General features: G+C 40.8%; 1 protein-coding gene across 1 annotated transcript in view; it reads left to right on the top strand.

Moving 5' to 3' along the window:
• Positions 1-18,556, top strand: part of LOC121276587 (probable 2-ketogluconate reductase) — a 33,276-nt gene extending 14,720 nt beyond the window's left edge. The window contains 3 exon segments of the mRNA XM_041185169.1: positions 14,899-15,077; positions 18,184-18,280; positions 18,400-18,556. Coding sequence (XP_041041103.1) covers positions 14,899-15,077; positions 18,184-18,280; positions 18,400-18,556 — 433 coding nt within the window.
• Positions 18,557-19,269: the final 713 nt, after the last annotated feature.

Raw genomic sequence — 19,269 nt, 5'->3', positions numbered from 1 at the left:
TAGTTCAAAGTGGGGTATACGCAGGTTGTAAAAAGGTGTAAGGAAATGAGGTAAAGATAGGGTAAGTTTGTTTTTACAAATCTAAGAGCTAAGAACAATTTAATCAATTCTGGGAAGAAAGCATTTCTGAAGAAACTGGTCGAAACAATGGAGAGATCAAAGGGAAGGAAAGCATTTAAGGAAATACTGAAGTCTAGATGAGGGTGTAGCTGCTTAGATCTCCCAAAAGACTGCATGATGGCTGGGCAGAACTCCAAGAAGACAGTGGGAACAAGGCCAGACCTGAAGACCTGGTTGTCAGCCTCCGAGGACACCCCAAGAAAAAAAGGCAGCGTGTGTGGTAAAAATTACTGGAATCCTATAGATTTTAAAATCTATAAGGATAGTTGCTGAACAGAAAGAGGGACAGTTAGCTCTGAGGGTAGTTAAGTTAAGATTTTGTGGTTTTAAAGTATTGTTTACTGTGCAAAACCATTCTTGTGTTTAAGTGTAATTGTATTTTTTTCCCTTTATTCTTTTAATAAATGTTTACTTTACTATAAAATCATCACAAGTAGTCGGGGACATAATTTCCTGAGTTTAGAACCGCTCCTCATGCTATGCAAATTGCAGAAGCCATTTTGGCAGCTGTTTCAAGTTTCCCTCTGGGATTTGAGCAGCTCGGCATTTACCATCCTCTGTGCCATAACAGGTTGCTATGCCAATGTAGTACTGATGCAGTTCTGCACTATCAGAGATGCCATTTTTTTGGATGAGGTGCCCCCTCAGCTGAAGGTAAAGAGATCCTATGGCACTCTTTTTACGAAGAGTCAAGGAGTTCCCACAATATCCTGGTCAAAATTCATTACTCAAGTAACATACTAAAACAAATTATCTGGTCATTATTGTCATGATAGTTGATTGTGGAAGTGGATTCCAGTATTAGATACTATACAGTACTCTGTACTAGATAGGGGGGTCACCTGACCTGGGAGTTGAAGATCAGATAGCACATATTGGAACCTGTCTTCATTGAATTCAATTACTGCAGCTATATGTTTATGTTAGGAAATGTGTTATCAATGAAGTTAACTCAGCTATAATTTCAACAGCCTGTGTGCATCATTGAAACAAAAAAACAAGACAATTATCACTTTGCTCTTTGTAGATCTTGCTGGAAAATTGGCAGCCATGTTTCCTACATTACAAAAGTGATCACACTTCAAAAACTGCTTCATTGTCTGTAAAGTACTTTGGGCCATCTTGAGGCAGTAATGACCACAATATAAAGACAAGTTCTTTCATTCTATGTATCCATCTATCCATCTAGTGAAGATCATGGATTATCCACGACTGAATATTGGATAAGCAGTCTGACAAGACTGAAGCAGTGAAGGGGTCAAGAGAGGTGATAGTGTTAGAGCTAGGTGTCATCTTACACCTGGCCCCATGCCTTCAGATGTTGTCAGTGAAGGGCGGCATGTAGATAAGGATAGGGAGCAGCAAGAATAGATCCTTTTTTGGAAGCAGACCCTGCCCACAAATTGTTCTCTGCCCCAGATTGGATTGTTCACCATGGCAAGTTCCCTCTAATTGCACCTGTTTTTGGGCCTTCCAGGAAGCTTTTTTTTTAAATGGTGCTAGGACACTAGTAGACATTTTTTTAAAGCTTCTAAGTATTACAAAATATTTAACCTACTACAAAACTGATCACTATGTAACACACCAACAAAACTAGAAAATGGTTGTGCAGAATTTTTTTGAAGTAATTTTCTGTTATTTAAAGCTGGGTTATTCATGGGTGGTGAAATAGACACGCTTATTAAGAGTGCTTATTTTTGGTGATAAACATATTTTCAGCAGTGTTAATAAAACAGCACCAAATTACCCCTCTTAAATATATCAAAGAATACTTTTTAATGAAACAAAAATATATGTTTTGAAATGCTGCTCGATTGATGGAAGATTCTGTTTTTGATTATACGAACATAGGAGTAGGCTGTTCCACCCTTTGAACCTACTCCTCCATTCAATAAGCTCTGGCTGATCTCAATTCCACTTCCCTTTATGTCCCCTATAACCCTCAACTCCCTTGTCTATCAAAACTATATTTAACTTGGCCTTGAATAAATTCAATGACCCAACCTTCACTGCCCACTGGGAAAGAGAATTCCACAGGCTAATGACCCTCTGAGAGAAAACATTTTTCTTCACCTCCATCTTAAAATGGAGACCTCTTGTTCTAAAACTGTGTACTCTAGTTCTAGTCTCCCCAGCAAGAGGAAACATCCTCCCAGTATCTACCCTATCAAGTCCTCTCAGGATCTTATATGTTTCAATAAGATCACCTCGCATTCTTCTAAACCCCAATGGGTATAGCTTTAACTTGTTCAACCTTTCTTCATCAGATAGCCCCTTCATCCCTGGTATGAGTTGAATGAACCTTCTCTGAGCTGCTTCTAAAGCAATTATATCCTTTTCAAGTAAGGAAACCAAAACTGTATATAATACTCCAGATGTGTTCTCACCAAGGATCTGCACAGCTGCAGTAAAACTTCTATTTTATATTCCATTCCCCTTGTAATAAACGTTAACATTCCGTTTGACTTCCTAATCACTTGCTGGACCTGCATACCAGGACACCCAGATCCCTCTGTACTACCGTGTTCTGCAATCTTTCTCCATTTAAAAAGTATACTACTTTTCTAGTCTTCCTACCAAAGTCGATAAGTTCACATTTTCCCACATTATACTCCATATGCCAAATTTTTTGCCCACTCATTGAACCTATCTATATCCCTTTGTGGACTCTTTACCTCCTCTTGACAACATTTTCCTACCAATCCTGGTGTCATCAGCAAAAATTTAGCTACAAACAATAGGTCTCCTCATCCAAGTCATTGATGAAGATCAGATCAAACAAGGGCCATTGTAGCAAAAACCTGCAATGTGGGAGCCACATGAACTACTACAACAGACGCCATAGCCTAATTCACTCCTGTTTGTGATAACACAAATGAAAAAAGGACATTAATTGAAAAGCAGAATACATTTTTATTTCTGGGGATACAGGCTTGAAGTGAACTGACTTGGCCACGCATCAGTGCTTGGGTGAGGGATTTACCTGCAGAATGTGCTTCTCTCCCAGTGAGCTGGTGGCGCACTTCTGTATGCCACATCCTACTGAGATGGCAGCTTACCCCTTGAACACTTCCAGTAGCCAACACGATCAAAATGCCAGGTGGTGCCTCGCCAGGCGGAGGATGCTGTCAGGATCGGTTCACTCCTGAAGGTGCGGGCCCGTTTCCTGGATACAAGCGGATCTCACACACACATCCTCCATTCCCGGACATCACAGCCAGTCTCCCCTCCCTAGGACCCTGGCACTCTGCTCTGCCACACTTTGCTCTGCGGGCCCTGGTTGGAGCCCTGGCAGCACTGCACCACTGGTTGGGGAGCCAATTTAGCATCAATGGGGGCTGCCATTGGGTTGAGGGCCTTGCAATGAAGAACATTGATATAGATTGTAAGTAGTTGAGGCCCCAGCACTGATCCCTGTGGCATTCCACTAGTTATAGCTTGCCCCACAACCTGAAAAAGACCCATTGATCCCTACTCTCTGCTTCCTGTTAGCTAACCAATCCTCCATCCATGCTTGTTATACCACCTACGCCATGAATTCTTATTTTGTATAGCAACCCTTGATGTGGCACCTTTATCAAATGTCTTTTGGAAATCCAAGTACACCACATCTACAGATTCCCCTTTATCCACGTTGCTTGTTACCTCCTCAAAGAACTCCAATAAATTAGTTAAACATGATTTCCCTTTCACAAAACCATGTTTTCTCTGGCAGATTCCATTATAATTTTCTAAGTATGCTGCTATAATCTTAATAATGAATTCTAGCAATTTTCCTATGACAGGTACAGGTGTTGGGCTAACTGACCTATAGTTTCCTGCTTTCTGACTCCCTGCTTTCTTTAATAAAGATGTTACGTTTTCTATTTTCCAATCTGCAGGGACCCATCCAGAATCTAAGGCATTTTGGAAGATTATAACCAATGCCGCTACTATCTCTGCAGCCACTACTTTTAAGACCCTAGGATGCAGGCTATCATGTTATGGGAACTTCTCAATCTTGAGGTCTAATAGTTTTCCCAGTACTTTTTCCCTGGTGATGGTGATTGGTTTTTAGTTTCTCCCTTTCACCTTTTGATTTTTCAAGTATCTTTGGGAAGTTTTCTAAGGCTTCTACAGTGAAACAGACACAATACCTGTTCAATGCCTCCACTGTTTCCTTGTTTTTCCATTATTAATCCCCTAAACTCACCTTCTAGGGGATTAACATTACCTTTAGTTACTCTTTTCCTTTTTAAATACATGTAGAAGCTCTTACTATCTTTTTATAAGCTTTCTCTTATACTCTAATTTCTCCCTCTCTTTTTTAGTCTTTCTTTGCTGGTTCTTAAGTCAGAAGATTGGACCAAATTTATCAATAACCTTCGCAGAATTGTGCAGTGTTTCTTTCAATTTGATACCATCCTTAACTTCCTTATATAGCCACAGATGATGCATCCTTCCCAAAGAGCCCTTCTTCCTCATTGAGATAAATCTTTGCGGAGAGTTTTGAAATATCTCTTTAAAAGTCTACCACTTCATCTCAAATGTCCTACCTTTTAATCTAGTTTCCCAGTTTTCTTTGGCCAACTCTGCCTTCAGAATCCTTATAATTCCCTTTATTTAGGTTTAACACATTAGTCTTTAACCCACCCTTCTAACCTTCAAACTAAATTACTTCCACAAATGACCACTTACCTTTCCTATTTCTTATCTCTACCAAAACTGATTCTATAGATTGCTTTTTTGAGCTAAAATCATCTCCCACTACTTTACTAATGTCATCCTTAATTAACAGAGTTACCACACTACCTTTTCTTAGCTTCTTGTCATTCAGAAATGTCAAATAACCTTCAATATTTAGGTCCCAGCCTTGGTCACTTTTTGACCATGTCTCTTTTAAAGGCTATCAGATCATACATATTTATTTCTATCAGTGCTAACAATCCATCCATTTGTTCTGAATGCTGCGTGCATTCTGATACAGAATCTTTAACTTTGTCTTCTTACCACTTCTGCAATCTCTGGCTTTATCTGCTGGTTCACAGTTAAGTTTGTTTACTATGCCCCATCCTGCCATATTCTGGCTATCTTTACCCAAATTTCTAATATTGTCATTTCTCTTTAATTTACCAGATCTCCCCTCACATAATCTTGCACCCCACCCCAGTGTTTAAAGCCCTCTCTAATGCCGCAATGTAACAGAACACTGGTCCCAGCATGGTTCAGGTGAAGACCATCCCAACAGTACAGCTTCCATTTTCCTTAGTACTGCTGCCAGTGCCCCATGAATTGAAACCCATTTCTCCCACACCAGTGTTTCAGTCTTGCATTGAATTCTCTAATCTTATTTACCCTATGCCAATTCGATCATGGCTCAGGTAATAATCTAGAGATTATTATCTTTGAGGTCCTGCTTTTTAATTTAGCCCCTAGCTATTCATAATTGCTATGCAGAATCTCTTTTCTCTATCTATCTCTCACCCTATCTATGTCATTGGTAACTATGTGGTAAGTCTCTCTCCCACTGCAAGTACTTCTCCGGCCCCAAGCAGATGTCCTGAGCCCTGGCAGTGGGCAGATAGCTGTCTGGACTGTCGCTCTCGGCTGCAGAGAACTGTGTCCGTCTCTCTGACTATACTGTCCCCTATTACCACTACATTCCTATTTTCTCACCCTGCTTGAATGGCTTCCTCTACCATGGTGACCATGGTCAGTTTGCTCATCCACCCTGCATCATCATCCACACAAGCTGCAAGAACCTTGAACCTGTTGGACAATTGCAAGGGCTGAGGCTCCTCCACCTCTAACTTCTCGATCATCTTACCTGCCTCACTTACAGTCACACTCTCCTGTCCCTGACCTTAGGCTAGGGTTGTCTGATTTAGTCCAAGGGGTGTGAATGCCTCCTAGAACAAAGTGCCCAGGTACCTTTACCCCTCCCTGATGCATCGCAGTGACTGAAGCTCAGCCTCGAGCTCATCAACTCTGAGCTGCAATTCCGTAAGCTGCAGACACTTACTGTAGAGTTGCAATACATCATCTGCACTGCCATCCTTTTTGTGTTTTAATTACCTATTTAATTGATTAAATTATTTATTTATTTTAATGAATGTCTTTACTCACCAACCACTTACATTACCAATTTAAACCTTAGCAACATGAATAAACCTTACCACATATAGAAATGAGTTTGACCAGGAAATCAAAACATTAAATCAATTTAGAAAACAAGTGCAGTTTGTATGCAATTCACAGCCAGATCACCTATTCCACCAAAAGCAGAAATCTAACCCATAATCTCTGGACTGTTAGTCAATTATCATAATGACGACATTACCATAACTATAGTATTATTGTACTCTCTGTGCTAATTTAACTTTAACTATTTCAATGTAATGTCTGATCCTCTTTGTTAAGTTTGTCTTATGTTAGGCAGCGGTGATACCTTTGAGATTTACACTAAGGAGATAATTTTGAAAGAATGGAAACTCTAAACCGCAATTCTTGTCAATTTTGCATGATTTGCTCAAGTTGCTTCTCACAATATCCAAATTTTAAAGTAATTGCCGGCAAGATCACAGAATAGGAGGACAAACAGCTTAATTTAGATATTTTGGGGTCATGGGGCCAGGGGTGTTCACTGGGGATGTGTGTTAAATAATTAAGATGCAAATGAAGAGAATTTGCATTTATATAGCACATCATCACATCCCCAGGCTATTCCAAGTGCCTTATAGCTACTTAATTATGATTTTGAAAAGTTGATGTTTTTATGTAAACAAATATGTCATGCTAATGGCACACAGCACAGTCCCATGGACAACAACTTAAATAAATGACCAATTAATTTAGTATTTTGTTGTTGTTTGAGGGAGCAATACTGGCCAGGGCATCAGCTATCTGTTCTTCAAATGGTGCTGAGGAATCTTTTACATCCATCTGAACTGATAGGTCTAATGGTTTTACATATCAGTATGAAAGACAGCAACTACCAATGCAGCATATATTCACAACTGCACAGCTGTGTAGAGTAGGGCCGGAACATAACTTTCTGAATCAGAGGTGAGGTTTCTGTTGACTGAACCAAGGTGACATAGATGGGCACTTGGCTTAAGGGGTACAGCAAGTTAAGCAGCAAAGAAGTTTATAAGCATGAAACATCAGCAGAAGGCTTGCACCGAACCTCAGTGAAAACAAAAGGTTGCAATACTAGAGGGATAAGATACAAATTAAAATTCTGCAAAATGTCAAATGCTGTTCAACCTAAAAATTGTTCAGTTCCAACTTTATTCAGTAATAAATTCAACCTCTTCACTAATACTATTTTTAACTGTTCAAGGATCATGAAATTACTTCACCCTTTTTAAACCTTCCTACAATGATTCCATTTTAATTTAGGAAAATTGGTACTTCATTTTCCTCCACCCACTGTTATCTTAAATAAAGAAAAATGAATGCGTTTATTTTACTACTCTGTGGCAGTTCCTGGTTATTTGTTTTCATTTTTTGAAGAGGCTGATATCTTTAGATGTAACTCATAAACTTGTACAGCACAGTGAAATAAAGTAAACCAAAGTAACATAAAACTGAAATAAAAATTGCTCGCAAAACTCAGCAGGTCTGACAGCATCTGTGGAGAGAAAGACAGAGTTAACGTTTCGAGTCCAAATGATTCTTCTTCAGAACTAAAGTGAAGTAAAAATGTGGTGGAATATATACTGTTTAAGTGGGGGTGGGACAGGTAATGCTGGATAGAAGGACAGTGATAGGTGGAGGCAAGGGAGAGATTGTGAAAGTTGGCATAAACAAAAGGTTGAAGGGGTGTTGATGGTGGTGATACTGGCTAAAGGAGGTGCTAATGGTGACATTACGAGTAGAAAGCAGAATGAGCAAGTGACAGATGGCCCTAGTGGGGGTAGGGTGGGAGGAGGATACGGTGTGGGAGAAAATATCGAAATAGGCTAAAAGTTGGGGGTTAAACAATGAATGGAAATAATTTTTAAAAAAATAATAAAAATAGGTGAGAAAAATATATATATATAAAAATTTAAAAATAAATATTTGAAAAAAGGGGATCAAAAAAGGGTGAGGGTGGAGGAGAGAGTTCATGATATGAAGTTGTTGAACTCAGTGTTAAGTCTGGAAGGCTGTAAAGTGCCTAATCGGAAGATGTGGTGCCGTTCCTCCAGTTTGTGTTGAGTTCCACTGGAACAAAGTAACATAAAGTTACCATAAGTGTAGTAAAGTTAAGTTACTAGTAATTTGTTCTGCTCATTCTACTTTAAGCGTAATAAATAGTTTTTAGAGTTATGGGATGGCAGGTCAGCTTGGCCAAGTGGAATGTACATCCTGCAGTCGGTGTGAAGTCATGGCTACACCATGTGTCCCAGCCAAACACAAATGTAGGAACTGTCACTAGGGCACAAACTTGAGCTCCAGGTTTTGGAACTTGAGCAGCGGCTGGAGTCACTGTTGTGCATCCGTGAAGCAGAGGACTTCATGGATAGCACATTTAGGGAGGTGGTCACACCACAGGTCAGAAGCATACAGCAGAGAGGGAATGGGTGACTGCGAGGCAGTCCAAGAGAACCAGGCAGGTAGTGCAGGAGTCCCCTGAGTCTATCCTGCTTGCTAATTGGTTTTCCATTCTGGATGCTGATGAGGGCAATGGTTCCTCGGGAGCACAGCCAGTGCCAAGCCTGAGGCACCACGGTTGGCTCAGCTGTACAGTGGTGGGGAGGAAGAAGAATGGAAGGACAATAGTGATAGGGGATTCCATAGTTAGGGGATCAGACAGATGTGTCTGCGGCAGAAAACGTGACACCAGGATGGTGTGTTGCCTCCCTGGTGCCAGGGTCAAGGATGTCATGGAGCAGCTGCATGACATTCTTCAGGGGAAGGGGGATCAGCCAGAAGTCATGGTCCATGTTGGTACCAACGACATAGGTAGGAAGAGGGATGATGTCCTGAAAGCAGATTTCAGGGAGTTAGAAAGGAAATTAAAAAACAGGACCTCAAGAACAGTAATCTCAGGATTACTCCCAGTGCCAAGTGTTGGTGAGCATAGGAATAGGAGGATTGATTGATTAAATACGTGGCTGGAGAGCTGGTGAAGGAGGGAAGGTATCAGATTTCTGAGGCATTGGGACCAGTCCTGGGGCAGGTGGGACCTGTACAAGCTGGACGGCTTAAATCATAGCAGGACTAGGACTGATATACTTGCAGGGAGATTTGATAGTGCTGTTCGGGTGGGTTTAAATTAGCTTGTCAGGGGGGTGGGAACCTGAGGGGTGGCCCAAACTGGAAGAAAGTAAAGTTGGTAACAGGAAGTCGTAGTGAAACTAGAAGGCAGGAGAAACAAAGCAGAGCATTAAGTATGCTTTGAATGAGGAATGATTTAAAAAAGATAAAGTTAAGGGTACTCCACCTGAATGCACGCAGCATTCGCAATAAAATAAATTAGCCAAAGGCACAAATAGAGGTAAATGGATATGATATAATTGCCATCACAGAAACATGACTGCATGGTGACCAAGACTGGGAACTGAATATTCAAGGATATTTGACGTTTAGGAAGGACAGACAAGAAGGGAAAGGAGGTGGAATTGCGCTGAAAGTAAGGGATGGGATCAGTGCATTAGTAAGGAAGGATCTCAGATCGGAAGAACAATGTGTGGAATCTGTTTGGGTGGAGCTAAGAAACAGCAAAGGGCAGCAGACATTGGTTGGAGTTGTTTATTGGCTTCCAAACAGTAGTGGTAATGTGGAGCATGGTATTAATCAGGAGATGAGAGAAGCATGTAGCATGGGCAATACAGCAATCATGGGTGACTTCAATCTGCATATAGACTGGGTAAACCAATTGAGCACTAATACTTTGGAAGACAAGTTTCTGGAGTATGTTAGGGATGGTTTTCTGGAGCAGTATGTTGAGGAACTTACTAGAGGACAGACTATTTTATATCTAGTATTATGTAATGAAAAAGGGCAATTTAATAATCTTGTTGTAAAAGAACCTTTTGGGATGAGTGACCATAATATGATAGAATTTTACATTATGTTTGAAAGTGAGATAGTTCACTTTGAAGCAAGGATGTTAAAGTTGAATAAAAGAAATTATGAAGGCATGAGGGACAAATTGGCTGAGCTGGATTGGAAAAACACATTACAAAGTATGTAGACAATGGATAGTCTTCAAATAACTTACATAGCTTACAGCACCTAAACATTCCTTTAAGATGCAAAAACCCAAAAACAGTCAGTCAACCATGGCTAACAAAGGAAGTTTAGGATGGTATAAGATTAAAAGAAAAGGCTTATAAAGTTGCCAGAAGCAGTTGTAAGCCTGAGGATTGGGAGGTTTTCAGAATACAGCAAAGGAAGACGAAGAAACTGGTAAAGAAAGGGAGAATAGAATATGAATGCAATCTGGCAAAAAAACATAAAAACGGACTGTAAAAGCTTCCATTGGGAGAATTTTCTCTCCGTTGGGAGGGCCGCTATCAGCTGCATGCTGCCATTTTATGTGGGTGGGCCAATTAAGGCCCGCCCAGCATGACGCGCACCCAGTAGCGTTCACACTACCTGTGCGGGCGGGGGGGAAGGAGGGAGAATCGGAGCCAGCGCTCTTTTGTGCATGCATGCAAAAGAGTGTAGCAATCTCCCTGAAGCACAAGAGCTGCCTCAGGGAGATAAAGTTGAATTTTAAAGTTCAGAATAAAAAAAGTTAAAAACCATTTACACATGTCCCCTCATGTGACAGCATCATATGAGCTGGGCCATGTTTATCAAATATTCAGTAAATATTTATTAATTTAATAAACCCTTCATCCTGCTTGTGGATGAGGTTTCGTGAAAAATGAGAAGGCCGCCTGGGCTCTTCACCTGCCCGGAACTTACTTGAGTTGGCCCAAGTCGAGTGGAATGCCTGATGTGGCAGCTGCAGTGAAGGGCAGTGCGTCCCGCATTGCATCGAAACAGTCGCTGATTAAAGTTACCAGGAAGCTGCCTAAGAAACAGAGAAAGTCTCGCAAGCAGAGCTATTCCACTTATGTGTACAGGATGTTGACTTGGGTCCAACCTACAACTAGGATCTCGTCCAAGGCCTGAGCGTTATGAAGTCCTTCGTTGTTGACATTTTTGAGCGCATCGCGTCCGAGGTTTCGCACCTCATTCATTACAACAAGCGCCACACTATCTCAGCCAGGTAGATCCAGAACACCGCCTGCCTCACGCTGCCAGGGGAACTGGCCAAACAGCCGTCTCCGAAGGCACCAAAGTCGTCACCAAATACACCAACTTAGGTCAATCATTCTAAAGATTATAAAAAAAAAAAACCTTAATGTTGAACAGGCAGCCCTGTAAAATTGTTTAATCGTTTTATTAATGGCCTTAACAGGCCTTTGACAGGTCAGCGGGCATGCAGCTGACTCCAGTACACGCCCACCGAACGAAAGATTGGAATGACGTGCGGAGACGTTGGGACGCATGCCTGACATGACCATGCGTCATTTTACAAGCCGGACAGAAAATGCTGGCCTATAGGTATGTAAAAAGGAAGTGTTTGGCTAAGACAAATGTGGGTCCATTCCAGGCAGAGTCAGGAGAATTCATAATGGGGAATAGAGAAATGGCAGAGAAGCTAAACGATTACCTTGTGTCTGTTTTCACTGAGGAAGATACAGGAAATCTCCCAGATTTAGAAATCCAAGGGACTAGGGAATATGAGGAGTTGAAGGAAATTAGTATAAGTAAGAAGGTTGTTTGGAGAAATTAATGGGCCTGAAAATGGACAAGACCCCAGGACCTGATATTCTGCATCCCAGAGTGTTGAAAGAGGTTGCTATAGAGATCGTGGATGCATTGGTGATCATTTTCCAAAATTCTATAGATTCTGGAATGGTTCCTGAAGATTGGAAGGTAGCAAATGTCACCCCACTATTTAAGAAGGGAGGGAGAGAGAAAACCGGGAACTACAGATGTGTTAGCCTTAAATCAGTAGTTGGAAAAATGCTGGAATCTATCATAAAGGACGTGATAAATGGTTACTTGAATAATCATGATCTGATTGAGCATGGTCAACATGGATTTGTGAATGGGAAATCATGTTTGACAAACTTGTTAGAGTTGTTTGAGGATGTTACTAACAGAATTGATAAAGGAGAGTTCATGGGCATAGTATAGTTGGGTTTTCAGAAGGTTTTTTGATTAAGTCCCCCACAGGAGGTTGATCAGCAAAATTAAAGCAAATGGGATAGGAGGCAATATTCTGGCATGGATTAAGGATCGGGTAACAGGCAGAAAACAGAGAGTAGGAATAAATGCATCATTTTCGCATTGGCAGACTATGACTAGTGGGCTACTGCAAGGATCAGTACTTGGGCCCAGCTGTTCACAATATATATCAATGATTTGGAAGTGGGGACCAAATGTAATATTTCCAAGTTTGTGGCTGATACAAAGTTAGGCAGGAATGTGTTGTGAGGAAGATGTAAAGCGGCTACAGAAGGATTTGGACAGACTTAGTGAGTGGGCAAGAACATGGCAGGTGGAGTATAATGTGGAAAAATGTGAGGTTATCCACTTTCATAGAAGGAACAGATGTGCAGAGTATTTCCTAAATGGTAATAGATTAGAAAGTGTAGATGTACAAAGGGACCTGGGTGTCCTTGTCCATAAGTCACTGAAAGCTAACATGCCGGTGCAGCAAGCAATTAGGAAGGCTAGTAGTATGTTAGCCTTTATCGCAAGAGGATTTAAGTACAGGAGTAGTGAAGCCTTACTTCAATTGTATAGAAGCTTGGTTAGACCAGTCTTGGTCTCCTTAACTCAGAAAGGATATTATTACTGTGGGGGGAGTGCAATGATGGTTCACCAGACTTGTTCCAGGGATTGGGGGACTGTCTTATGAAGAGAGATTGGAGAAACTGGGCCTGTATTCTCTAGAGTTTCTAAGAATGAGAGCTGATCTTATTGATACCTACAAAATACTTAAAGGAATAGGCAAGGCAGTTGCATGTAAGATGTTTCCCCTGGTTGGGGAGCCTAGAACCAGGGACACAATTTCAAAATAAGGGGGAAGCCACTTAGGACTGAGGTGAGGAGAAATTTCTTTACTCGGAGGCTTGTGAATCTTTGAAATTCTTTACCCCAGAGGAAGCTCAGTCATTGAGTATGTTTAAGGTACAGATTGATAGATTTCTGATTAATAATAAAGTAAAGGGTTGTAGGAATAGTGTGGGTAAAAGGCATTGAAATGTTCGATCAGCTATGATCGTATTGAATGGTGGAGGAGGCTTGACAGGCTGAATGACCTTCTCCTGTTCCTATGCATCCTGTCTGTGCCAGCTCTTTGAAGGAACTACCCAATTAGTCCCTGCTTTTTCCCCATAACCTTTGAATTCTTTCCCTTCAAGTATTTATTCAATTCCCTTTTGAAAGTTACAATTGAATCTACTTCTACCATCCTCTCAGACAATGCATTCAAGATCACAACACCTCAGCGTAATTTTTCTGGTTCGTTTGTCAATCACATTAAATCTGTATCCTCTTGGTTACTGATCCTTCTGCCACTGAAAACAGTTTCTCCTTATCAAAACAATCCATGGTTTTGAGCACATCTATCAAATCTCAATTTACCTTCTCTGTTCTAAGCAGAACAAACTCAGTTTCTCCATCTCTCCACAAAACTGATGTCTGTATCCCTGGTACCATTCTATTAAATCTTTTCTGCACCTTGTCTAAGGCCTAAACTGTGGTGTCCAGAATTGAACATAATTTTCCAACTGAGGTTTAAATTTTCCATAAATGTTTAGCACAATATCCTTGTTTCTATACCCTATGCCTCTATTTGATAAGCTGAATATCTCAAATGATTTTTTAACACCCTGCTCAATTTTTCCTGCCACCCTTAATGGTTTGAGTATATACACCCCCAGATCTCTCTCTTCCTGCATCCTCTTTAAAATTCAACTAATTCGTACAATTAGAATCGACACATGCAAGCCATTCTTTCCAGATGGCCCATGCCAGTGGTTATACTTCATATGAGTCTCCTCCCAACCTAATTATTTCTTTGCACACTGACAAATATCACTCACTCATATACATCAATTTTCTCCTTCAATTTGTCAGTGCTATCTGCTCAACCACTCCATGTCAGCGAGTTCCACACCCTTACCACCCCCTGTGTAAAGCATTCCGCCTAAATTCTTTATTTGATCTATTAATACAGGCTTTATATCTACACATTCTTGTTCTTGACTCATCCACAAGTGAAAACTCTATTTGCACACGCATTGCATCAAACCCTTTCCTAATTCTAAAGATCCCTATCGCATCTCCTCTTAGTTATCATTTTTTCACAGAAAATAGCCTCAACCTCCTCAATCCTTCCATAAAATTGCATCTTCTTCCTACCTGGATTTTGTAAAACTTGCTCCAGTGCTTCAACGGTTGTTTGTAGTATGGAGACCAGAGCTGCACACAGTTACTCCAAGTGTGTTCTAACTGAGCCCTGTATAAATTTAACACTACAGTATCCCAATGATTTTGTATTTTGGCAAAGGGATGAGAAAAATTGTCAGTAAGAAACAGATATGAATTTGGAGGTAACTTCAGCCTAATGCCCTTTTGAAAGCACCCCATTGAGCATTCTGGACATTGAGAGGGGAAACAAAAGGGCAGAGGTGACTTTTCAAAAGTCCATTGTTACTAACTAGTAACCAAAATGTCTAGAAGGTATTCAAAATTCAGTTCCTTTGTATTAATTACAACACTTTCCTGATCAGTCTTTAGGACTGAGAAAGAAGGTAAACTGGTCGGGGCCCGTTACTGTGCAAAGATTGATGATCTCCTCCACGAGTCAGACTTTGTGATGTTGGTAGTAAATCTGACTCCTCAAACCTGCAAACTGATTGGGGAAAGAGAGCTTAGTCTAATGAAACCCACCGCCACTCTTATTAATATCTCCCGAGGTAGGGAAACACCATGGGTATTGCTTACTTTACAAAATTAGCTGTAGTCTGCAAAACTCTTTCCACAGTTTACCCAAGTATTATGACTAAGTTCCTTTATTTTCCTTATTTCCTTTATTTTCTGTGATCGTGCAACTGTACTAACTCTTATATGACACATTTCTAACTCTCAAAATCATCAAAGGCCAATTCTTTTGGACTGGGTTACAGGGTTCCATGATTTATTCTTCTCTTCACAGGAAGTCTTGAATCTCAGTGGCGGATTTCTTTTTGCAGAAATATTCTTTATTCAAAGAGAAATATCTAAAAGAACATTACAAAATACATTTATTTCAAATCGTCATAGCAGTGCAATTAACAATCAACTTTTTCCACAGAGCATGTTGCACTTTGAGATGCCTCAAAACAACTGTATTAACTATATCCATTCAAGAACAAGCTTACGTCCTGAGGGGTCCCACACCATTACCAGCCCCTCGGTGTATTATGGCTGAAAGGCCTTACATGGTGGTTTTTCCCCATTGCACCATTGCTGTGCCAAGCTTGAGAGCATTCCTCAGCACATAGTCCTGGACCTTGGAATGTGCCAGTCTGCAACACACGGTCGAGGACAACTCTTTGCATTGCAAGAACAGCAAGTTTCAGGCAACGAGCGTCTTTCACCAAGTTGATGATCCTCCAGCTGCATTTGATGTTTGTCTCGGTGTGTGTCCCTGGGAACAGCCCACAGAGCACAGAGTCCTGTGTCATGGAGCTGCTCGGAATGAACCTCAAAAAACTACTGCATCTCTTTGCAAAGGCACATTCTAGAAGGTTTGTAATTGTCTGTCCAGTAATAGATAGTTTCAGCATTTTAGGTCTCTTGGGAGCAGTCAAAACCGTAGTTTCCGCTGCCCAAGCATTTATGCGATCGCTTCAGCCAAACTTACTGAGCCTGTTTCCCTTCACAGAGCTCCCCTTTCCCAATCAGTAAGGATCAACCAGGACTCGGCCCAGCACCTCTCATACATGACGATGTATTGCAGGGCAGTCACCTGCAACAGCCTCTCCAGATGACAATAAGACTAACTGATTGCCTAACAGAATGGGCTACCCATTGGAAAGGGAAAGTTGACAATAGAGCAGTACTGCTGATATATAAAACCTATGGAATTAAACAGCAAATGCACTGGTCTGGCACCTTGTAAGTAGAAAAGGTATAATCAGACAAAAATGATGCTGAGACAAAGAGGATGCCAGGAGATGTGATCAAAAGCTTGATTAATTAAATGAGTTTTAAGTGGGAGGGGGAACATTATAGGAGGAGAGGGAGCTGGAGGAGGTTTCAAAAGCAAACTTGGGCCTGGACAAATGGTAGATCCTGAGGAACAGCAAGATGAGGGAGCTGATGGAGGGCTGTAGGATGTCACAAAGATAAAGAAGAGCAAAGCCATGAAAGGATAAGGATCTGAATATTGGGGATCGGGAGCCAATGTAAGATAGCAAGGATCGGGGTGATGGGTGAGCAGGACTTGGTTCAGGGTTGAAGAGGCTGCAGTATTTTTGATGAGTTGGTTTAAGGAGAGTGAAGAATTGGAAAACATCCACGAGAGCATTGGAATAGTTGAGTCTGGAGGTAACAAAAGCCTGCATAAGAGTTTCAGCAGAGGATGGGCTGAGGTAGAGGCAGAGGTAGGTGATGATGCAACATGGAAAATAAGCAGTCTTTGCAATGGATAGGAAATGGAATCAAAAGTTCAGGACAGGGTCAAATAAGCTGCCAAAGTTGTGAACAGTCTAGTCCAACTAGAAACAGTGGTGGGGGATGGCGAAGGAATCGCTGGCAAGACTGTGGAAGTTATGGCCGGAGCTGAAGACGATAGCTTTAATCTTCCATTTCTTTAAGAAGAGGAAATCATGGCTCATCACAGAACAACCAGTGACAATGGACAATACAGAGAAAGCAGAGGAATTGAGAAAAATGGTGGAGAGGTATGACTGGATATTATCAGCGTACGTGTGGAAGCTGACCCCATGTCTGAAAATTATAGTTGCAAGAAGCATTTTTCCTTGAGAATTAAAGGTAGTAAATATATCACTGGAACACTGTGAATCATAGTACAGATATGTATGTGATAAAAAAAAACTCTGCAGTGTTCGCTGCATTAACTGGAGAGGGGGAATCATTCCCATGGCTTGTTAGCAAGATGCAATCTTCCTAATATACTGGTGCTTGGGTTAGAAGAGATGAATGAGAGAAAAACTAAAAAAAACAAAGTAAAGGTAAACGTTTGATCACTATAAAATCTATGACTTATCATGATTTAAACAATTGGAATTAGTCTGAATAGCAATCAGGAACTTCAATGTGCTTAAGAGAAGAGACACATTGAATTAGCACAAACCAAAGAAAATGGCTTCCGTTAGAGCTAAATTGAGTTAGAAGAAATTGTGAATCATTCGATTCATCCAAGGGTTTATGTCGAACAAGCAATCAAAGAAGCGAGCCTGGGAATCAAAAGATATGCTGTCATCAGCATACCTGGTCCAATGATTTCACCAATGGCCAGCATATTGTAAATGAAGCGAGGAGGAAAGGATAAAACACATTATAATTAAACATTAATTATACGTTATAATGACCATATAATGGGAAGGGAGATGAAACCACTGGAATATATAAAAGGTTATAAGCTCAAGTCACACACCAGGACTTGGGTATAGGTGCCATGTTTCAGATAAGATATTAAACCAGTCTGCTATCTCAAGTATAAAAAGATATCATGGACACTAATCCAAGAAGGGCTCAGGAGATGGTGGTTACCTGAACCAATTATTTATTTTTGGCCTACGGATTTAAGAGTTGTAATTGAGAAATTTGACATGAAGGATGGGGAGCTAGATGCAAGACATTTCCCCAATTGACATCTATTTCATTAATTTCATGATTCACTTTTGTAATTGTAGAAAAGGACTCTTGGGTTAGAATCCCCCAGCACAGTTGTTGTTAAAAGATATAAAACTGCCAGTTTGCAGGCATGGTTTTAACATATTTACAATTTATGTTCCATCTTCAGTCGAACATGGAGCCCAGACTAATAAGAGTTTGTTTTATCGATGTTCCAAGGTGGAGCAGTTGATCAGGATGCTTTGGTGAAAGTGCTTCAGAATGGGGTCATTCGTGCAGCAGCTTTGGACGTTACTGATCCAGAGCCACTTCCAATGTATGTTGTCACTTTCATGAATTCAACTTAGCAGAAATGACCATTTGAAAAGTAGAAGTCAATAACTTAATTACTGAAACCCAGCTGATATCACAACTATCTCGTGTTTTTTTTTAAAGGGATCATCCTTTGCTGCATTTACCAAATGTCACTCTGACTCCCCATTTTGGAACTGCTATTGATAAAGCCAATAATAAAATGCTGGAGAGAATGATTGAAAATGCTTTGGCTGCTGTTCGTGTGCTTCCAGTTCCTGATGAAGTGCTGCCATCATAATGGATATAGTTAATACAGATTTAGTACATCATGGTAATGACCTCCTCAGTATAAGTTTAATCAAAAGAAGATTGGTGACAGTTGTAATGAAGAAATAAGGTTTTACATATCCTCTTCACCCAAAGCATAAATATTTCATATAAAGCATTTGTATTAGGATTTTGCTTTAACCTCCTTCCATACAAAGTCTATAGAACTCCAAGCCAACTCACAATAAGCACAAAGGTCCTCATGCAGAGGTGACAAGATGAACAACTGGTACTGGCTTAATGAGCGCCACAAGGCCAAATTTTCATTATGGGCCGAACTTCATCAAAATTGTAGAAGGTCTGAAATGCCCACTTCTGTAATGATGCTGGCAATGTCAGGATACTTGTGGGGCTCTCTCATGCTCCCTCATCCTGTGCTGCTGAAAGTTGCTGGTGCCAGGAATTCTGGATTCAGCTCCTGCCCACCATTTTTAAAGCCCGCTGAATGCACTTTGGCCCTGCATTGGGATAGGAAAATCCAGCCCACAGTTTCAGTCAGTGCCATGTGGCCCAGGGTGAGCTTATCATCAGAAGCTGGCCAATCCATTTGTGCGTGGTTGCCAATGGTTTAATCCATGAATTGAAAAAAAGAGTTATCACATTCCAGAGGTTCGCAAAGACCAGTGGCCAGCACTTTAACATCAAAAAAGCTTGAATCCACTGATTCAACTGGTTGGCAAGGTT

Source organism: Carcharodon carcharias, chromosome 3 (assembly GCF_017639515.1).
Source record: "Carcharodon carcharias isolate sCarCar2 chromosome 3, sCarCar2.pri, whole genome shotgun sequence".
Classification (NCBI taxonomy): Eukaryota; Metazoa; Chordata; class Chondrichthyes; order Lamniformes; family Lamnidae; genus Carcharodon; species Carcharodon carcharias.
This window is presented reverse-complemented; position numbering and strand designations above follow the sequence as displayed.